This window comes from Miniopterus schreibersii, assembly GCF_964146895.1.
Source record: "Miniopterus schreibersii genome assembly, chromosome: 14".
Classification (NCBI taxonomy): Eukaryota; Metazoa; Chordata; class Mammalia; order Chiroptera; family Miniopteridae; genus Miniopterus; species Miniopterus schreibersii.
This window is the reverse complement of record NC_138114.1, coordinates 19,031,926-19,051,500: the sequence shown is the minus strand read 5'-3', so window position 1 is coordinate 19,051,500 and position 19,575 is coordinate 19,031,926. Positions and strand designations below refer to the sequence as shown.

At 51.0% G+C, this 19,575-nt stretch overlaps 1 protein-coding gene across 6 annotated transcripts in view; it reads left to right on the top strand.

Annotated features, from left to right (window-relative positions):
• ADAMTS14 (ADAM metallopeptidase with thrombospondin type 1 motif 14) overlaps positions 1-19,575 on the top strand; it is a 74,758-nt gene that overhangs the window by 13,368 nt on the left and 41,815 nt on the right. For all 6 annotated transcript variants that reach the window (XM_081159056.1, XM_081159055.1, XM_081159060.1 and 3 more), the window contains exons 3-4: positions 11,674-11,830; positions 16,689-16,879. In XM_081159056.1, the coding sequence (XP_081015182.1) occupies positions 11,674-11,830; positions 16,689-16,879 (348 nt within the window). The remainder of the gene's footprint in view (positions 1-11,673; positions 11,831-16,688; positions 16,880-19,575) is intronic.

Genomic DNA, 19,575 nt, shown 5'->3' with positions numbered 1-19,575 from the left:
GCTTGGTACTGTATTAGCTCAAGTGAGGAGGAATTTTTGGCTGTGTCCTCAGCACCTAAAACAGGGCCTGCTCGGTGCATATCTGATGAATGAATGAAGACTAGATAAATAGTATTGCAGACAGAGGCTTAGGAGAGGTAGAATTGCAAAGATGTGTATGAACATGTAAAGAGAGTTGAGGACCTGGTGAGTGGCGGAGTGGCTGGGATGTGGGTATTGTGTTGCTAGGAACTGAGGGCGTAACACAGACAAGCTTTGATGAAGTGTCCAAGTTCTAAGAAATCAGGAAAACATGCTACTGGTGCTGGGCCCTGAGCAAGATTAAGGACAGTAGATGCCTAATTTGATGGTGATTTCCAGCTCTCCGTGGGCTCCTCCCACTGTGCAGAGGATGTGGTGACGCCTGAAGGGGATGTGTTATCAGGAGTTATTCTGTAGAGCTGGGTCTGGCACAGGAATCCAGGCAGCCAGGTCTACTCCTTCCCATCCTCCTGTGCTTACCCACCTTCTGTAGGGAACCTTCACCACCCCCCACCACATCCCTCATTTACGACTCACTGCAGACCTGCCTCGTGTCAGACTAAGTGGGAAACATTTTACATGCATGATCTTGTGTGGGGGAGGCATGGTTTAAAACCAAGCCAGCACCCCTCTGGGCCAGACTGATGGATCAGAGGGGAGGCCTGGCTGGATCAATGACCTGGGACAAGTGACTTCAGCCTTGGGGGGGACTGGCTGCATCTTTTATCTAGAGCTGCCCACCATCCTCTAGCTTGCTCCTGAGCCATAGGGTTCAGACTGCAGGGCCTCAGTGCAAGGGGCCACTTCTCAGCTCAGGGCCTGGCAGCCACCCGCCGTCTGGCATGTGAGGACTGCTTCCTGTCTCCTCCTGAAGCTACCGCCACTGCTGCCAGGACTCTGGGCCAAGCAGGGGGCCAGGCAGAGCTCCCAGCCCGAGCTTGGTGGGCGGTGGTGGTGACAGAGGGGAAAGCCTCAGAGCCACGTGGCTCCTGGGCACAGGGAATGGAAACTGGGGGTGGCTGCCAGCCTGGCAAAGTCTGCCCTTGACTCTGGTTGGGCTCCAGGGTGGGGGTTTGCAGCAGAAGGGGAGTCTCGGACACCTGCAGTGTGAGGCCCTGCCCTGCCCCTGGGCCAGTCCTCCTGACACTGGGGGTGAGGTCATAAAAAGTGAGCACCTTTCTTTTAAGAACTTTTATCAAGCTTTTGAAGACCTAAGCAACTGTGTTTTCCACGGGCCAGAGGACAGAATCAATCACTACCTTCATCTTCAGCCGCAGCAACAGCATGAGAGAGGTGCTGATGTGGAGACTCCCCAGTTGGGGTGGCCAGAACGTCATTGATTTGCCACTGGCCACCCAGCAGATCACAGACCCTCTCCCCCACCTCCCAGACCCCCCCTGCTCAGGGAAACTTTAGTGAATTCTTCACTTACAGTGGACTCGCACCTGGAGGGGAGGAGATGGTTAAGTTCTAAGACAGCACCTAAGGCACAGCTCACATGTGGTCCAGGTGGCTCCTGGTCATGCTCCGCATGGGGAGATGCTCGCAGCGGAAAGGTGCGCAGGAAGCCAGCCTGTCCAGACTCCTTGCCCAAGCTCCCTCAGCCAGGGCATGTGCCCATTGCCCTCTCCTTCCCTCTGTATTTTTCTCGTCCATTTCCTGCATTTTGACAAACTCTTCTGGCCCAACACTCCATGCTGCTACTGCTCTCTTTGTGAAACACGGATGATCAGTTCTTTGAGCACCATTCCATATTTTGGAGGCTTCCAGAGTCTAGATCATTGGTTCTGGCCCTGGCTGCAGATTAGAATCACCAGGGCAGCTTTGAGGAAATCCTGATGCCCCCTGCTGAGATTTGATTCATTGGTCTGGGGTGTGGCCTGGGTGTCAGTAGTTCTGCAAATGCCCCAGGTGATTCTACTGGGCATCTAAGGGTGAGATCCACTGCCGTAGCCTCCTGGGTTTGACAGAAATGTTGGGATCACATGGGGAACCAGGAGAGGCAGGTTGAAGAATGAAGGAAAGGAGAAGGCTGCCACCCTGCCGTGGGCCAGGCCTCAGGAGGGGCATTCCTCTTCATCGTTTTATCCCAGCCTCCCAGCAACCCTTTGGCTTCAGTGTGGAAACTGAGGCTTGGAGAGGGCCTGTCACTGGCTGGAAAGGACAGGCTGGGGTGGAGCTCCAGGTGCTTCACTCTCAAGCAGCCTCTACACCACTTTGCAGGGAAGTTGGGTGACAGAAGGAGAGTTACACGTTGTTTCCTTTTTAAAATTTTGCTTTAAAATAATTGTTATACAATTACGACTTGCTCATTGCAGCAGGCAGACATTCCATGCAGGATGGACTTTTCCTTTTCAGGTAGGGGACTTTTAGAAAAGTTAGAAAAGACTTAAAAGTTCAAAGAGAAGGAATTGCCCACAGTTTTGCCACCCAGAGACAACTCTCCAAAAACTGGGTTTTTCCACCAACCTTTTATCTGTGCATGTTCTTTCTTTTAAAATTACCCTGCACCAGCCTGTTCTCTTGGTAAGGACTTCTCCCCTTAAGGATGCTCAACCACTGGTATTTTTCCTCAGATATTTTTTTCCCTGTTTACAGGTAGGGGATTTGAGCAGGTCAAAGCCTGGTCATAGTGGAGCCAAGAGTTAGAGACAAACCATTTTGTGGTTCTAGAATGCTGCTCCTGGCATTCCCTTTATGAGCCACTGGGGCTCCCAGGCACACTTTGAACAATAGTTATGATAACCATGCAGAAAACTCGAACACGTGCATGGTTCTTGCTGCCACGTGGGACCCTTCTAGGTGCTCTATTAATATTTCTCAGAGCAACCCCACAAGATAGGTGTGTTGTAATCCTGAAGCATAGGGATGTTAAGCGACTTGCCAAGATGACGTGGCCTGAGAGGAGCAGAGTCCAGATTCTGGTTCTAGGGTCTCTGCATTTACCCACCACACCCACCACATCACTTCTCCCCCTAAGAAAGAGTCTTGCTGCCAATGGACAGGGCGGCCCAGCAAGACCTCAGTAGCCTTTCACCCAGCACCTCCCAGGGTGTGGGGCCTGCAGAGGTCATGACCCTAGAAGTGAGGCCAAGCAGTCATCCCAGATAACTTCCTCTGGCTGGTGGAGGCTCTCCGCTTCCTGCTGTTCCTTCCGACCTTTTGGCCTGTCCTGGGAGCTCTAACGCTGCCTGCGTGAGGCAGGGCAGGGTGTGCCAGGACAAGCCTGGCGATTCTCGGCTCCATGCTCTGAGGGCTTGTCCTCCTGCCTGTCCCCAAGGCTGCAGCTTGGAATGAATCGGCTTTCAGACTTTCCTTGGCGTGGGCCCAGGCCTTGGCAGCCCAGCCTCCAGCAGGGCTCTTGTGGCTTGGGGCTTCCACATCAGGTTTGAATTATATGAATCTCAGCATCCCCAGGCCTTCATTCCAGCTCTGCTGACTCATGCTTTCGTGGTAGTAGGCAGCCCGTGTGTCTTGTGTGTGTGTGTGTGTCATCTGCCTGCACATGTGTTGTCTCTGTGTGTATTTTGTCTCCGTGCATGTGTGTGTGTCACCTTGGTGCGTGTGTGGCATCTCCCTGCATGTGTGTCATCTTTTTTTCATAGTTTTATTGAGATATAATTCACATGCCATGCAATTCATCCATTTAAAGTGTGTGATTCAGTGGATTTTTATCATATGCACATAATTATTACCACATTCAATTTGGGAACAGTCCCACTATCTCAAAAAGAAGCCCTGTACCCTTTAGCTATAACACCCTAATCTATTACCGCAGCCCCCAGCAATCACTAACCTACTTTCTGTGCCTATAGATTTCCTCCTGTTCCGAACATTTCATATAAATGGAATCATATAATATGTGCCTTTTGGTGACCGGCTTCTTTCATTCCACATAATGTTTTCAAGATTCACCATGTTATAGCAGATATCAGTACTTCATTCCTTTTTATGGCTGAATAATATTCCATCGTGTGATATACCACATTTTGTTTATCCATCAGTTGGACATTTGGGTTGCTTCTACTTTTTGGCTCTTCTGAGTAGTGCTGCAGTGAACATTTGTGTAAAAGTTTTTGTGTGGACATATATTTTCATTTCTCTTGATTATATACCAAGGAGTGGAATTGCCCGGCCATATGTTGACTCTGTTTAATATGTGAGGAACTGCCAGACTGTTTTCCAAAGTGGCTGCATCACTTTGCATTCCCACCAGCAACATATAAGTTCCTATTTCTCCACAATGCTGGCAACACTTATTATAGGACTTTTTGATTCTAGCCATCCTAGTGGGTGCAAAGGGGTATCTCACTGCGGTTTTGACTTGCATTTCTCTAACGACAAATGATGTGGAGCACCTTTTCACGTGCTTACTGGTCATTTGAATGTATTCCTTGGAGAAATGTCTACTGAGATCTTTTTTCTATTTTTAAATTGGGTTGTTTGTCTTTTTATGATTGAGTTGTATGAGTTCTTTATATGTTCTAGATACAAGTCCCTCATCAGGAGAGCAGAGGTTGGTCTCTCATGTCCTTATGCACACCCCAGCTCCATCATTCTAGCTTGCAGTAGATGCTTCATGAAGACATAAGGACATATTGAGGGAGGAATGGATCTGGGCCACCTTGAAGAGTCCTGGCAGGAGTGCTGTTCTCAGGGTGTGTGGGTGTGTGGGATGGGGCTGGCCCCCTCTCACTTGTCATGACTCAGAGGCAATGGCCCAGGATGACCCATCAGAGGGTCTGTTACCTGCAGGTTACGTTGGGTGCAGCTTTCAGCTGTACTGACTTCAACAGAACAATGGATGGTGGGAGAGATGGGGGAAGGATTTGAAAAGCTCCAATCCTGGAACCCACCCCTCCTCTTGATTTTTAGCTTGAGTGCAGGGAACATGATGGTGCCATTTCCTGTGATGAGGGATGGCAAAGGAGGAGTAGGTCTGCTTTAAAGTTTGAGGTGCCCACTGGAGGCCCAGGGTCTTTATCATGGAGGCTGTTGGACAATCTTACATAGAATTCTGGGAGGGGTCAGGGCTGAGGGTATAATTTAGGACTCCTCCGAAAGTGCATGGTATTTAAAGCCATGGATCCAGGGAAATTCCCAGGAGAAATGTGGGGCTGGAGGAGCTGAGTGAGACCAGAACAAAGAGCTGATTGCTGGTCATGGCCGCTGAGGTCACAGGTGGCCCTAACAAGAGCAGTTTTCAGGAAGCAGTGGCTTTAGAAGCCCCTGTGTGTGTGTGTGTGGGGGGGGGGCGGGTAGAGGAGAAGCCTGAGACCTGGAGGTGGAGGCAGTGAGTGTAGCTACCACTTTCTGCTTTGGAGGGAAGCAGAGACCTAGCAGTAGCTGGACTGGGCCGGGCGGGAGAGAGTTTCACAGGTGGGAGATCCCTGGATGCACCTGTGTGTCACTGAGAATGGTTAGGAGAGGGAGCATGAGACTGTCAGTAGAGGGAGCACGGTGATGTCAGAAAAAGGGGTACTAAGCTGCCAGAGCTAAGTCCTTGAGGAGGTGACGGGGGGGTGATCCTGAGCACAGGGTGGTGGAAGGACAGGGGAGGGCCTGCCCGATGGTGTCTGCCTTCTGCTTGAAAACAGGAGAGGGTGAGGGTGGGGGCAGAGTTGCAAGTTGAAGACGCTGGAAGAACTAGAATGCAGACATATCAGGGAGGGGCAGCAGAATCCCCAGCCAGCATCGTGCTCACAGGAGAGCTGTGGTTGCTGATTTCAAGTGAGACCAGTGGGCACCATGTGCACCTGCTCCATCAGTGTGCATGGGGTGTGTGACCGGTTGGGTTGAACCGGCGCAGAGACTTCTCTGGGAAGGTAGGACAGAGGGGAAGGTGGGGAGAGTTATGCGTGTTTGCAGGGGAATTGTTATGTATCTAGACCAAGAAGTCCAAGGTGGTGAGAAGGGATGTGAGGACTGATAAAGTGGTGGGGTCACACATTGGAGGTCTTCATGAAGTTTAATAATAGCTGGAGCCAGCATGCTAGAGAGTTAATTGAGCAGGACGGTGGAAGGGAAGGAGACTGTTGAAGTTTCTGAAGTTGGAGCAGGTGCTGCAGTCTAGGGACTGGTCTTGGGAGGGCGCAGGGCTGGCAGTGGCTGGGATAGAAGTAGGTTTCTGGGTTGGAGTGAAGCTGGGGAGCCATTTCTGATTTTCACACCACTCCCAGTTGTGTGCATCACTGCAGACTTCACTTGCGGGGTTTTCTTTCATTTCCTACAGTGGAACAGTTTCAAGCTGAATTTCTGAAAGCCTAGAACCTGAGACAGCACAGCTGGCAGTAAAACTCTCATAATGGAATTTCCAGAACAAGTTGGGGCCTGAGAATACACTCTCCTTGGGAGGTGGTGGGATAGCTGGGTTGAAGGAGACCTGCTCTGCTTCTTTCTCTTTTGGGAGGCCCTACAGAGGCCGGTCTTGGCAGAAGGACAAGCAGATGTCTCCACTGGAGCTGCCATCTTGAAATGCTCCCTCTTTCTGGGCATTCCACAAAGGCTGGCGAAGTCTGAGGGTGCCACATGTGGGTTCAGGATCCCCCTGTTCCAGAGCCAAGCTGCCTTCTCCGAGCCAAGCCACTTGCCCTGTCTGGACCCCAGGCCAGATCCTTGCCTGTTGTCTCCACTTGACTCAGCACAGATGGAGCCCTGCCCTTGTCCAGGCCTGGACTTCTGCACCATCTAAGGACAAGTATTCCAGTCTTCGGGGATCTCTTCCTGGAACCTCCCTGAAGATCTCTTTGTTGGCTTTTTGTACCCTTGCCTCCCAATTTACACGAAAGTACATGCAATTAGAATAAATATGTTTATACACACATGCACACATACATGCTAATTCCAAAACAATATGGCTTCAGTTGTCTGCTAAAATATTTGGGACCTCACCTGATGACAGCTACCGGTGACAACTGAACTTGCTTAGTTATGACCCACGGCAGGGTACAAGTAGTTTCTAAGCCGGCACTCATGGCCCTGGTCACCATGTGACCCTGTTTCCTTCATTTGCTGTGGAATTACTCTGGAGTTGAGGGCTTCCCCTGAGGGGAAGCAGGACTGGGAAACCTCAGTTAGTATGGCATCTGCATGAAGAGGGAGCAGAAGGCATCACCACTGCAACCAAAACAATGTCACAGTGATGCTGGAAAAGTCAAACAGGTCTCCGCCATCAGCCAGTCACCTCCTAGGAAAGGTCCCTCAGAAAGTTATATTAAGGGGTCTTGAGCTTGGCTGAGGGGGGCCAGGACTGCCCATTGGAGTTTCCATTCAGAGACATTGCCCGAGGGCCTGAATAGTATGTTGCTCAGTTGGGCGGGAAGGGCTCTTTTCTGTCGCTTTTATTGCATGAAGAACCTCTCTGGTATATCGTTCTTGCTTATTTATTGTTTCCAAGGAATAAAGTCAAGGTGAAGACACCACAGCCGGCCTTCCTTTCCCAACCTACCAGAGCTTATTCCCCACCTTTTTCGTATAGAGAAATCTGATTTGACTTTAGAGCTTTAAAATTAGCCACCACTTCTCAGAAAATAAACATCTCATAAATTGAGAGGCTGGAGTAATTTGGAGAGGAGGCAGAGAGCCAGGAAGGTCTCGTTGCCAGTCTGTCTGCCCTGCGTGGGGCCTGCTTTCCTGGCCAGGATGGAGCTGGAGGGGATCGTGGGCCAAACCCCTCGTGGTGTAGATGGGGAAACCGAGGGCCTCGTGGGGGGACTGGCCCAGGCTGCCGCCTGCTCTGGGGGCCGAGCTTCCCTTCCCATCCCCTCTCTCGGAAGAGGGTCTCAGAGGCCGAGGGGGCGCCCAGGCCTGGACAAGAACTGCCTGTCAGGACCAGACCCGAGGCACAGAATGGACAGGAAATTGCCGGGGAAGTTCTGCCCTTGATCGGGGTGGAACTGGTGGGACCCACAATCACAAAGACGCTTGAAATTTATTTTCCAAGTTGCATGTTACAGGGCTGCCTTTGCCCTAAACAGGTAAACCGGGGTGGGGAAATGGGGGTTGCTGATCTCTTCCCTGGGGTGAGGCCTGTGGGCGGTGTGGGGGCTGGGCCAGACTCGGGAATCCTGGACTTCCACTCGGGTACTGGAGTGCTGAGGGTGTGGAGGATGGTGTGTGGGGTGAAAATCCTCCCCCACTGGGGTCAGGTCACCTGGGGAGTGCAAGGGCTCTGCTCCTTTTAAGGCTACGTGTTGAAATTTCTCCCCATTCTCACTCCATGGTGGGAAGCCCTGCAAGGTCCGACTAGACCAGAGGCCCAGGGATTTGCAAAATGAGACTATGAAAGAAAAGTTTCTTTGTTCCAAGTGGCCCCCAAGGGCAGAAGCAGGGCCCAAGGGTGGCCTGAGGTAATATAGCCTCCTAGTTAAGAGCTGGGCTCTTGTTCTAGTCCTATCACTTGCTGGGTGACTTTGGGCAAGTTACTTAACCATTCTGAGCCTCTGTTTCCTCATCCATGAAATGGGTTTAATGTTTGTGGCATCCTTATAGAATTGTTGTAAAGATGAAATAAGATTTGTAAATATAAGTGGCAGATCCTATTATTATGATAAGATTGTCTATAAAGGGTAGGATGTAGGTAATTGTGTTTTAGCTCAATAAAACTTTGAGTGTCCCTACATAAAAAAGATTATATCTTGAGGGAAGGAGCTCTCTGTCACTAGAGGCATCCAAGTAAAAGTTAGAGGTCCCCTAACTTGGGTGTTGTTGAAGGTTTGAAGATCTGGTGTCCAAATCAAGTCCCCAGGTGATGAGGAAATGTCAGATTTTGAAGAATCCTCCTTGTGCAATTGGTTAACCAAGTCTCAGAACGGGGATGGGCCATGCTAGGTGGCCCAGTGTGCGGGGTGGCTGCGTGGGGTCTTCTGCCCCCTGATCTGGAGAATTCTACTGCCAGGCCACTTCCAGAGGTGCAATGGGCAGAGCCAGCAAAGGCCGCAGCCCTCAGTGAGCTTGGGTTTATACGACTTTCAGGCCTTCTGACTTGTGCTGTGAGGGTCTCTTGCTTTGCTTGGCCTTGAACGGGGCAGGCACAATCCCCTTGGGTATCAGAGAAGGGTATAGAAAGAGGGCTGGGGTGAGTGTGGGGCTCATAAGCCCTTGTGGCAGCAGAGCTGCAGGAGCTTTGTAGGGAATGCCCTGGGCCCTCCCACCCCACAGCCCTTGTGTTCCCTGGAAGACAGTCTTCCTTTGGGAATTCTGCTGGGCTGCAGTGGCCGAGGCCCTTCGCTTTAGCCACACTTGTCCAGGTTCCAGCTCAGCCTCTGACCATGAGCCTGAATACCTTCGGGGTCCCCACACTGCCCTTCATGCTTCCACACCCTTGCCCAGGCCCCTACCTGGCGTGCCCTTTCCAGCTCAGGTGGGCTTCTTCTGCCGCCCTAACAGCTTCTCTCTTCTGATGCAGTCATCTCCCTTCCGCTGGCCATGGGGGTCTAGCAGGGACTGCGAGTTCTAGGGTGACCATGCGACTCCTGCTGGACCAACCAGTCTCCCTTGGGCTGTTACAGATGGGACTATGAGAGGACAGTCTCCTTGTCTCTGGTAGCAGGGCCGAGGTGCGTCTGCAAGAATGGGCTACGTAGCCTTGTCTGGGAGAACAGAGCTGATGCAGAGGGTGCTGAGAGGAGGGCTGGAGAGGGAGCGAGGGCATTGGGTCCCTTCCTTCCACTGCCTGCCCCTGCCCTGGTTTGTCATGGGGCCAGTACACTCCACTTGGGACCAAGAGGGTTCAAGTTGAATGTCTGCCCCTTGCAACTGAGAGCCTGATGGATACTTGCCCTTCAGGTATACCCACCACAGCACCAAGCACAGCATGTGGCCGTGCTCTGCTCCTCTGCGGACCTTTCCCTCCAGGCGGTGAACAGCTCACAGCCAAAAGCTGGGCCTTATTATCAGTTTCTCCCTGCCCTTGGCACATAGCAGGTGCAAAAGTGAAAAAGTAGAAGTGCTCTGAATGAAAGGAAGCATGCACAGTGTAAGGTTCGATGTTGACATTTTAATAAGCAGACCCAAACTTTTGCAGACAATTGAGTATTGCCTCATACAGTGGTTACCTTGGGAAGCCCCAGACTTGTTCCAGTACGATGCTGCTATTTTCCCCGGGATGGTTTTGGCCTCCTGGTTGGGTCTGTTTATGAGACAGAAGGCAGCCATCATGGTTTTGCTCCAAAATGGTGTTTTCAGTTTGATCAACAGATGTAGCTGGAAGGGACATGAAAAAGATTGGCTGCTGCTGGGAGGCTCCATGGTGAGTGCTCCGTAGGCCTTGGAGGGGTTCCCTGAGAAGCAATCTCAAAACAGCCTGAGGTGGGAAAACTGGAAAATTGGCTTTAGTTTCATAAAGTGGCTGCTTGAAAAAGAGGCGCTGCTATTCTGACGGGGAGGATCCAACAGATTTATAAAAACAATTCCTTCAGCCCAGCCAACTTGGCTCGGCTGTTGAGCATTGACCTAGGATCCAGGAGATCGAGGTTCGATTCCCAGTGAGGGCACATGCCCGGGTTGCGGGCTCGATCGCCAGGAGGGGGCGTGCAGGAGGCAGCCGATCAATGACTCTCTCATCATTGATGTTTCTCTCTCTCCCTCCCCCTCCCTTCCTCTCTCTGAAATCAACAAAGACATATTTAAAAAAACAAAAACAACAACAAAAAACAGATTTCCTTCAGTAACTGCGTCATGTTCACAGCTGTATTCCCAGTGTCCAAAGTAGTGCTGGTATGCAGTAGGCACTCAATAGATATTTGTTGAAGGAGTGAAGGAATTCAACAAATATATATTTATTAAGGATTGCCTACTATTTTCCAGCACTGTGGTAGGTAGGCTGCTCTTAGTTGTTTTATAGAGCTGACATGTATGTGTGTGTGTGAGTGTGTGTGTGTTGGGGTGAGGGCCCTGCAGCTACACATACATTCACATACATCTAGTTACCGGTTCCATTGCCCCTGGGATCATTGCCTTCATCAGGGCCTAATAACATATTGGCTGGGCTTGGCCAAGGTTATATGTTTTTATTTCCAAGGCCAATACCTGACTTTTTAAAGAGAATATTTTGATGCAGGCAAAAAATTAGATTAAAAACAGAGCACACACTCCTGGGGCACTGCTCTGGCTGGTTTATTGTCAGCAGACAGCTGCTTTCCCTGGCTTGCATACAACATGCTTTAAATCTGAAATAATAGCACTTTGTAATGGAGTGGGGAGCCAGCTCCCACCTTTGAGATAATGAAGCTTTACCCATGGGATTTCTCATCTGTCTGCCTGCAGGTAAAGGCAAATCCACATGATAGTGGTAGTACTTTGGGGTGGAGTGCGGTGCCCTGGTGTGTGTGCATACCCCTCATGGCAGTAGCCCTCCCCCTTTAAGCACTGGAACCCTTTGATTACGTGAAATGTTATGTAGAACTCCGTGAGTGCATAACACAGTAAAAGCAGGTCTGCTTCTCTTGAAGTTGGCATGGACCCCCTTGCACAGCCTCCTTACAACCCCTCCCAGTTGCCCCTGGACCCCAGACCTCCCCAAGGCCCCGGAAGAAGAGCCCGCATACATGTGTTCGCATACGTGTGCAGTCACAAATGCTCACTTGTACTGTGCCATGTATTCATGCCTCTTCTCTCTCCCCATTTCTTCTGCTCGTTTCGTTCCCGGTTCAGGCGGGCCTCATCCGCACAGATGTCACTGACTACTTCATTGAGCCCCTGGAGCGAGGGCAGCAGGAGAAGGAGGCCAGCGGGAGGACACACGTGGTGTACCGCCGGGAAGTCGTCCAGCAGGAGTGGGCAGAGCCTGGAGGGGACCTTCACAATGAAGGTAGGCTGTGCGCGGGGCCCCAAGCTCTGCTCTGTTCATACCTCTGGGGTGTTTTTAGGTAACATCAGGCCTTAAGTCTCTCAATGCCTGGCCTTAGTCTTCTCATCTGTAGAATGGGACTGGGCAGTGTAGACCTACTGCACCTACTGCACCCAGTGGGTCTTAGAGGCTATTATAACTGGCTGCCATTGGGGGCCAGAGGAGCTACTTGAGTCCCCAGAACTGTGGGACTTGGGACTCCAGAGGTCTCTGAGGGGCTCAGTGTTGCTTTGCAAGGCTAATTCTGTGCCCAAGTAGCAGGCAAATGGCTGCAGTCAGCTCTTTCCCCTTATACTCAACTCCACCCCCAGGAGCCACAGGAAGGAAGTTCTCAGGGCGCTTGGAGGGACTCTGCTTGGTGTCAGGGCATCGGGGGCAGCTTGGTGTCCACTAGACCATTTTTAAATCCTGTCTCTATTGCTGTCTACTTTGTGACCCTAAGCAAGTTACTTAACATCTCTGAGCCTCATTTCCAAATCTATAAACTAGGGATGATCGTTGTTCACCTCTGAGATTGTGTATGAAAATCCCAGCATGGAGCTTGGCACATAGTAGGTGCTTGATGAAGGGTGGTTCTTATTCTAGTATTGTTATTAGGCTGACTACAGACACGTTAGGGCATCCCTGCGCCCTAATGTCCTGGTGACCAGAGTAGTACTCAGGACCCATGGCTGAGCGAATGAAGCAGTGGATTTGATGTGTGCTGGTCATGGGCCTGTGGCCAACATCATAGTCCAACTTAGCCTTGTCATGAAGGTTTTGGCCAAGACGACAGGAGGAGGCCCTGGGTGGAATCCAGCCATCAGCACCACGCCCTCCAGCCAGGGACTGGCGGGTTGAGCACAGCGTGAAGGAATGCCTGAAAACCAGTTGTCCCCACATACAGTGCCTCCTTTGAAGCTCCAGCTGCTCTCCATGTCCTCATAAGAGAAGCCGCAGCACCGGGACTAGCCAAGAGGAGGAGGGCTCTGCAGGCCTGGAGTGGAGGGTGGGGGGCATGAAGATGGGCAGAGCCTTAGGGGCTGGGGTGGATTGCAGGGGCAGGGTGGTGACAGTCACGGGTCCCTCCACCAGGGCTGGGAAGAACGACAAGGCTCAGTGGGCTCCGTTTTATTTGAGGCCAGTTCTGAATCAAAAGATCCCAAGTCCCCTTTTGGGGAGAGACCCTGGGGAAGTCCTGCTCACAGCTCTGAGCCTGGAACCAACCCCATTGCCTGACACATTCTGTGGCTGGGAAGCCGAGACCGCTGAGCTGGCGGAGCTGTTCAGGCCTGGGATCGGGTGTGATTCCCTCTCATCAGGCTGCCCCCTGGAACTCCTGCGGGCCTGTGGGCGATGGGCCTGTGGGCAATGGGCCTGTGGGCAGTGCCATGCCCTGGGCCCATCTGGGTTTTTCCTTAGAAAGATGGGGCAATGGAAGACTTTCTTAGAAACCTGTGACTCTTACTCCGTTATTGTAAGACCAGTAGAGAGTCTGAGCCGGCGTGTGGAGCAGTTTCTGGATGCGCCTGTCTCCATTTAACATTCCTGTTGAAGACAAAATGTTTTATCCCATGTCTTTGAGTATACTTGGCACACAGAGAAAGGCCTCAGAGGCCTGGGCCAGCTGATCAGCGCCTGCTTAGCTGCAGTAACCAGACTTTTGAGGAATCTCCCCCAGACTAAGCACCTGCCCCCATCTCTGTCTGTCCCCATCCTGACCAGGTGTCAGCCCAGCTCAGAAGTCCCCTCTCCTGGATCCCCCAGCCCCCTGGATTTCTCCTGGGACTGTCCCCTTCTTCCAAACAGGCCAGGGTAGGGGTGTCCTAGAGGACAGATACCAAGTCTTAATGATATTTGTGTCACTCACATGAGCTGTGCTTTTCCATGGGGTGTGTCTAGCTCTCCTCAAGGAAGGAAAGGAGACACCAGAGGATCCATCAGATGGACTTTCTAGCTGCCCCACAGTAGAGGTGGCTGAGCTGCACCAGTGAGCTTGGGAGGTGGAGAGACTCTTCCTGGTGGCACTCAGGGTGTGGCCTTGGCTGCTGCTTCCTGAAGAGAGCATGCACACCCCCCACACACTGACACACTCACCTACACACATTTGCTCACTCACCTACAACACACACCAGTCACATACCTCACACTCACACTCATTCACACACTTAACATTCACTCACACTCATTCACACACTCATCCCCCCCGACACACACACACACACACACACACACACACACACACACACACCCTTGATGGGCTCCAAAGAAGAGTTAAGTGATTTTTTCTCAAGGGCTCTGGTGAGAAATCTAAACTGTTCCAAGTCCTGGGTAGAAATTCCCTTGGCCTCACCCCAGCCCCTCAGGGACCTCCCTGTGGACCCTGCCTTGGCCTTGGAAGGTGTGCCCTGGATGCTTCCCATACTCCTAATGCTGCCCTTTCCTCCCTTAACCCGCAGTCCTGCTCTGTGTCACCTCCTTCCCATCCTCCCTTTCCGTCCTGAATGTCAATAGGCCATGTGCGCCTGTGGCCAGAGTTCCCGATTCTGGGCTGGAGGCTGGGGCTGCCAGAAGCCAGGGCAGCCAGCCAGGCTGGGGTTTAGGGCTGCTCTTTTTTTTCTTTTAATTGAGATGAAATCCACCACTTTAACCATTTTAAAGTATACAATTCAGTGGTTTCTTACTATATTCACAATGTTGTGCAACCATCACCACTATGTAATTCCAGAACATTTCCATAATTCCCATAAAAGCCTCTGTACCTATTAATTAGCATTCACTCCCGTTCCCCTCTCCCCAACCCCCTGGCAATCGCTCATCTACCTCCTACCTATACCAGTTTGCCCATTCTGGACATCTCACGTAAGGGATTCTGCAGCATGTGGCCTTTGGTGACTGGCTCCTCTCGTGTAGCATGGAAGCCTCATCCTGCTGGAGCCTTAGCAGGGCTCCACTCCTCTTGACGGCGGGGTAATATTCCATGGCAGGACACACCACGTTTTGTTTAGTCGCCTGCTGATAGACATTCGGGTTGTTTCCATACTTTTCTATTATGATCATGCTGCTGTGAACATTCACGTACAAGTTTTTGTGGAACATATGTTTTCAATTCTTTGGGGCATATACCTAGGAGTGGAATTTCTCGGTCCTATGCTAATTCTATGTTTAACTTTTTGGGGAATTGCCAAATTGTTTTTCAGAGCAGCTGCATCATTTTATCTTCTCTTGAGGCTTCTTGGGTGGGCTCACTGAAAGCCTCCTAGTGGCCTCTGCGCCCACCCCTCCACAGTTTGAGGGTTATCTACTTTGGCCTGAAGGAAGAGAGAGAAACATAGACAAGGGTGGGGTGTGGTTGGGACATCTCCAGGGTCTACGACTGATGTCCGCAGGCCCTCCCCAAACTCCCCTCGATGTTTTTGTTGAGAGAGAAATCAGGTGGGCCCTGATAGGGTGTGATAATGGGAGAGTGGCAGATCTGAGTTTACATTCTGGGCTTCTGCCATTAACTTGCTGTGTGACCAAGAGTCAGGTAACCTCTCTGAGCCTTGTTTGACAGACCAGCAGGGAGAACTGTGAAGGTCATGTTGCACATTTCACTTGCAGTATGTGAACCTTCGGGCCCCGCTCGCAGGTTGGGAGTGACTGTTACTTGTTCTACTCACTCCAACGGTGAGCCCGAGTACCTTCTCCTCCCCCCCGGGGGTCCTCCCTCCTCCTTCCCAGGACTTTGTCTCTGGGTTGCTGTACACATTGTTGAGCTCAGGCACCAGGGCTGCCAGGAGCCCTTGTGCAGTGTGACTTGCAGAGAAACACATTGACTTCAGGGGCAAGTGAAGGCGACACTGGCCTGAGCCCTGCTTACCAGGCTGGGATAACCCAGACGACTGGCTGCCCGTTTCTGGTGTCCCCCATAAGCCAGTGGCCACACATTTATTCAGCCCTTAAGCCTAGTGCTCTTTTTCCTTGGCATGATAGCTCCCTAGCCAAAGGGACAGTAAAAAGACAATAACACTGAGTCCCGTAGTTCCTATTGCCCTGTCCTCAGGGCCCATGGGCCAAATATGGCCCATCACTTGTTTTTATCAATAAAGTTTTATTGCAACACAGACACACTCATTTGTTTACATATTATTGTGACTACTTTTATGCTTCAACAGCTGAATTGGATGGCTGAGACAGAGGCTATATGACCCACAAAGCCTATCTAGTTTTATACAGAAAAAGTTTTACAACTCCTAGATTATATAATACAAGTTAATAAATCCTAGTTATATAAATGGTTCATTTTTAGCCAAAAAGCCAAAGCTGTGATGGTGAAATTTTGGGTCACTGGCAGTGATTAGAGGGTTTTGAGAGGCTTGGGGCATACTCCAGGGGTCCCTAAAATGTCCTGCATCAGCTACAGTAATATTAGTTTTTTCCTTTATCAAGATGTTTCCACTCACTGCCACTTTTGATTTTTATAGCAATCTTGTGGAGCAAAAGATCAACAATTATCCATCTGTATGTTACAGGAGGAGAGATGGAAGTCCAGAGAAGTGAAGGGACAGGGCTTGGGCCGGGGTATTCAGTGAGATAGGACCGGGTAGGAACTGGAACCCAGGTCAGCTTTCATTTCTCTGCTTCTCATTGTCAAGACCAGCCATGCCCTTGTGCCAGGAAAGGGGCTCATGCTCATGAATTACCTGGGGAGCAAACCCTCATGCTACTTAGGTTTACAGTTTACAGAAGCAGGAAAAGGGACTCATGTGACAGGGGGCAGGGGTGGGTTGGTGGGCAGTGTCACAGTGACAGCCCCTAATGTGGCTTTAACCTTGGTCTCTTCCCATCCTGGTTCCAGCCTTTGGCCTGGGTGACCTTCCCAACCTGCTGGGCCTGGTGGGGGGCCAGCTGGGAGAAGCGGAGCGGAAGCGGCGACATGCCAAGCCTGGCAGCTACAGCATTGAGGTGCTGCTGGCGGTGGATGACTCAGTGGTGCGCTTCCACGGCAAGGAGCATGTGCAGAACTACGTCCTGACCCTCATGAACATCGTGAGTGTCCCTGAGTCTTGGGACTGGGGGGTTGTGCGGGAGGTGGGGTGGGACCACCAAAATTGGCCTGAATGCCCCGTTTCTCTCGGGCCTGGTGTTTTCTGGGTGGACATGGGAGTCTCTGCTCCTTAGTCCAGCTGGACAGTGGGTTCCATGGTGAAATGGACCTGAGCTGGCCTGACATCCACCCTAGGCTGCAGCCTGACCTCCACTGTATATGCCTGTGCTGGGTGCCCACAGGCCATCCACACTAGTCCCTGGCCAGCTGGAGCATTCGGACAGTGGGTTCTGGGCTTGGACATGTTCAGAGCCTAGGTCAGGGGTGGCCAGGACTTTCCTGAGACACCTCATCTGGAGAAATGGGCAACACCAGGCTGGGATCCTGGCCAGGCGCTGTCAATCTGCTGGGGGAAGGAGGGTCCCAGCTCCCAGTGTGGGCCTTGGGTGTTCACAGAGACCTGACAGGCAAGGAAAATGCGGGTCACAGGCACACTGAAGACTGCTGAAGCAGAGAGCTGTGCCCTGTTCCAGGTGTGCGGTGGTTACTCAGCTGCTGCTGGTGGCTCTCATACAGACATGCAGGGCTCTGGTCATAGGAAGACGTGTTCCAAGAAAATTCAGAAATACAGTTGTTTTAAGTGCTTTTAAAAAACCTCTTACAGAACATTTAAATCCAGTTATCTATGTGAAACTGCCAATTTTTGAATGTTGAAATAAAAAAAAACTATTGTGGATGTTGAACAGAATATATCTACACACCACATTTGGCTTGTGACCTACAGGTGGGCACCTCTGAGTTAAAGGGGCAGAGATGACAGAGACCAGAAAGGGAAGGATGGTGAATACATCAGAGGTGGGCCCCACGCTGTTTCTCTCTGGCAAGAGGTGCCTGTGGCTGTGGCTCTGGGAAGGATGGGGACTGATATAGGTGAAAGTGGGATCTGTGGTGGACATTGTGCTGGCCACAGCCAGATGGTGGAAAGGTGGGCAGGACCCCAGGTTCTCTCCTATGGAGCTGGGTAGAGGGGGTGACACTTTGGGGCCAGGCCCCACTCAGCATGCTGGGGCACTGTGCAGTCCAGGCAAGAGGAGGCGAGCAGCAGAGGGGCAGGCAAATGCCACATCAACAGGAGACAACAGGGCGGGGCCTTCACCTCTGAGTCTGCAGGTGACTCAGCTTAAAGGCTCATCATAAACGTTCATCCGGAACACAAGAGCTGAGAAAGAAGATACATGGTGGGTCCTGAAGAATTCGAGGAGAGCCTCTTTTGAAAGCCAAAGGTTCCTGTATGTGCTTCTACTGGCCTTAAGGTTAGGGTCCTCTGACCTGAGGCTTGTGGGGAAGTTGGCTCGCTGCATTCTCAAGGAGACCAAAAGATGACTGCCCGTGGGCCAGGGCTGGGATAGAATCACCTTCCACCGAGTCTAACATGGACAGTTCTTGGAGGCTATGAGGGACATGCAGCTGATCACAGCACTGCAAGGAGAGGAACATGAGTGAATTGGCCAAGAGCATGGGCTTTGGGGGTCACACTGTCTGGCTCTTCCTGTCTTTTGACCTTGGGGGCAAGTTACTGACCCTCTCAAGTGTTCCTTTCCCCACTTTTAAAATAGCATTAACAATACTTACCATGTAAGGTTTTGGGGAATATTAAACAGCATGTAGCATAGAACCTTGCGTAGCATAAGCTCTCAATAAGTGGTTTGTGATAATAACGATATGACTTTCATGAGGGGAGTGGTAACACATTCCTGGGAGCTCAACAGTTGCAGAAGTGTCAACCCTATGGTCATGCCAGTCCCCCTGGAAACATCTGTAGGAGAATAAAACAGCACAGCACTGCCTGTGCTGTCCGGGGTCCATAATCTGGCCACAGCTGGTAAGAGAGGTGGCTGCTAGGAGGCACGCAGCAGCCCCTTGTTAGCTGCGTGACCATGCACAGGTACCTGCCTTGCTTAGGACTCTGTAGGTAGTCCTAAGGCTGATGGAAAATCTACTCAGACTAGATTAAGAAAAATGGTAATTTATTGGCTAATGGGCCAAACTGTGGGAGAGACAGGATGGAGCTGGCTCTATCCTCAAGTGTAGAGGCTTATGTGGACTCTGTTTTTAGGTTCCCTTCTTCCTGTGCCATCCTAGTTCTTTCTGATTAACTTTTCTATGCGACGGATTCTGGCCATTAACAACATCAGGCTGACTCCTATCTTCATGGTTCCATTGCCAGAGACAAAAGAAGTTTCCTTTCCAGTTCCCAGGTAAAAATTCCCAGGGCCAGACTCTGATTGGTCTAACTTTGGGTCACATGACCACTCTTTAGACCAATCACATTTGGACAAGGAGATAGAGTTACTCAGAGGAAGAAAAGGGCTAGACACAGGATGGCCCCTGGAGAAATTGTTCTGGGCTGGCCAGACACCCCAGTTTGTGTCAGCTACAATATTTAACTTTGGAGAGCCTCTATATTTTGCTAATAGTATCTGCTCCTGGGCTTTTTTGTGAGGGTTAAATACAGGGTGTCCCCCAAAAATGTATACACACTTTAACAGCTGATACCTCAATTGATGTTTCTTTCCTTTCATATTTAACCCATTGGAATGAATAATTATTCAAAATGTGTTTGCATTTTGGGGGACACCCTGCATGTATAAAGTGTTTAGCACATGCCTGGCACATAGTGAGTACTCAGGGAACGTGT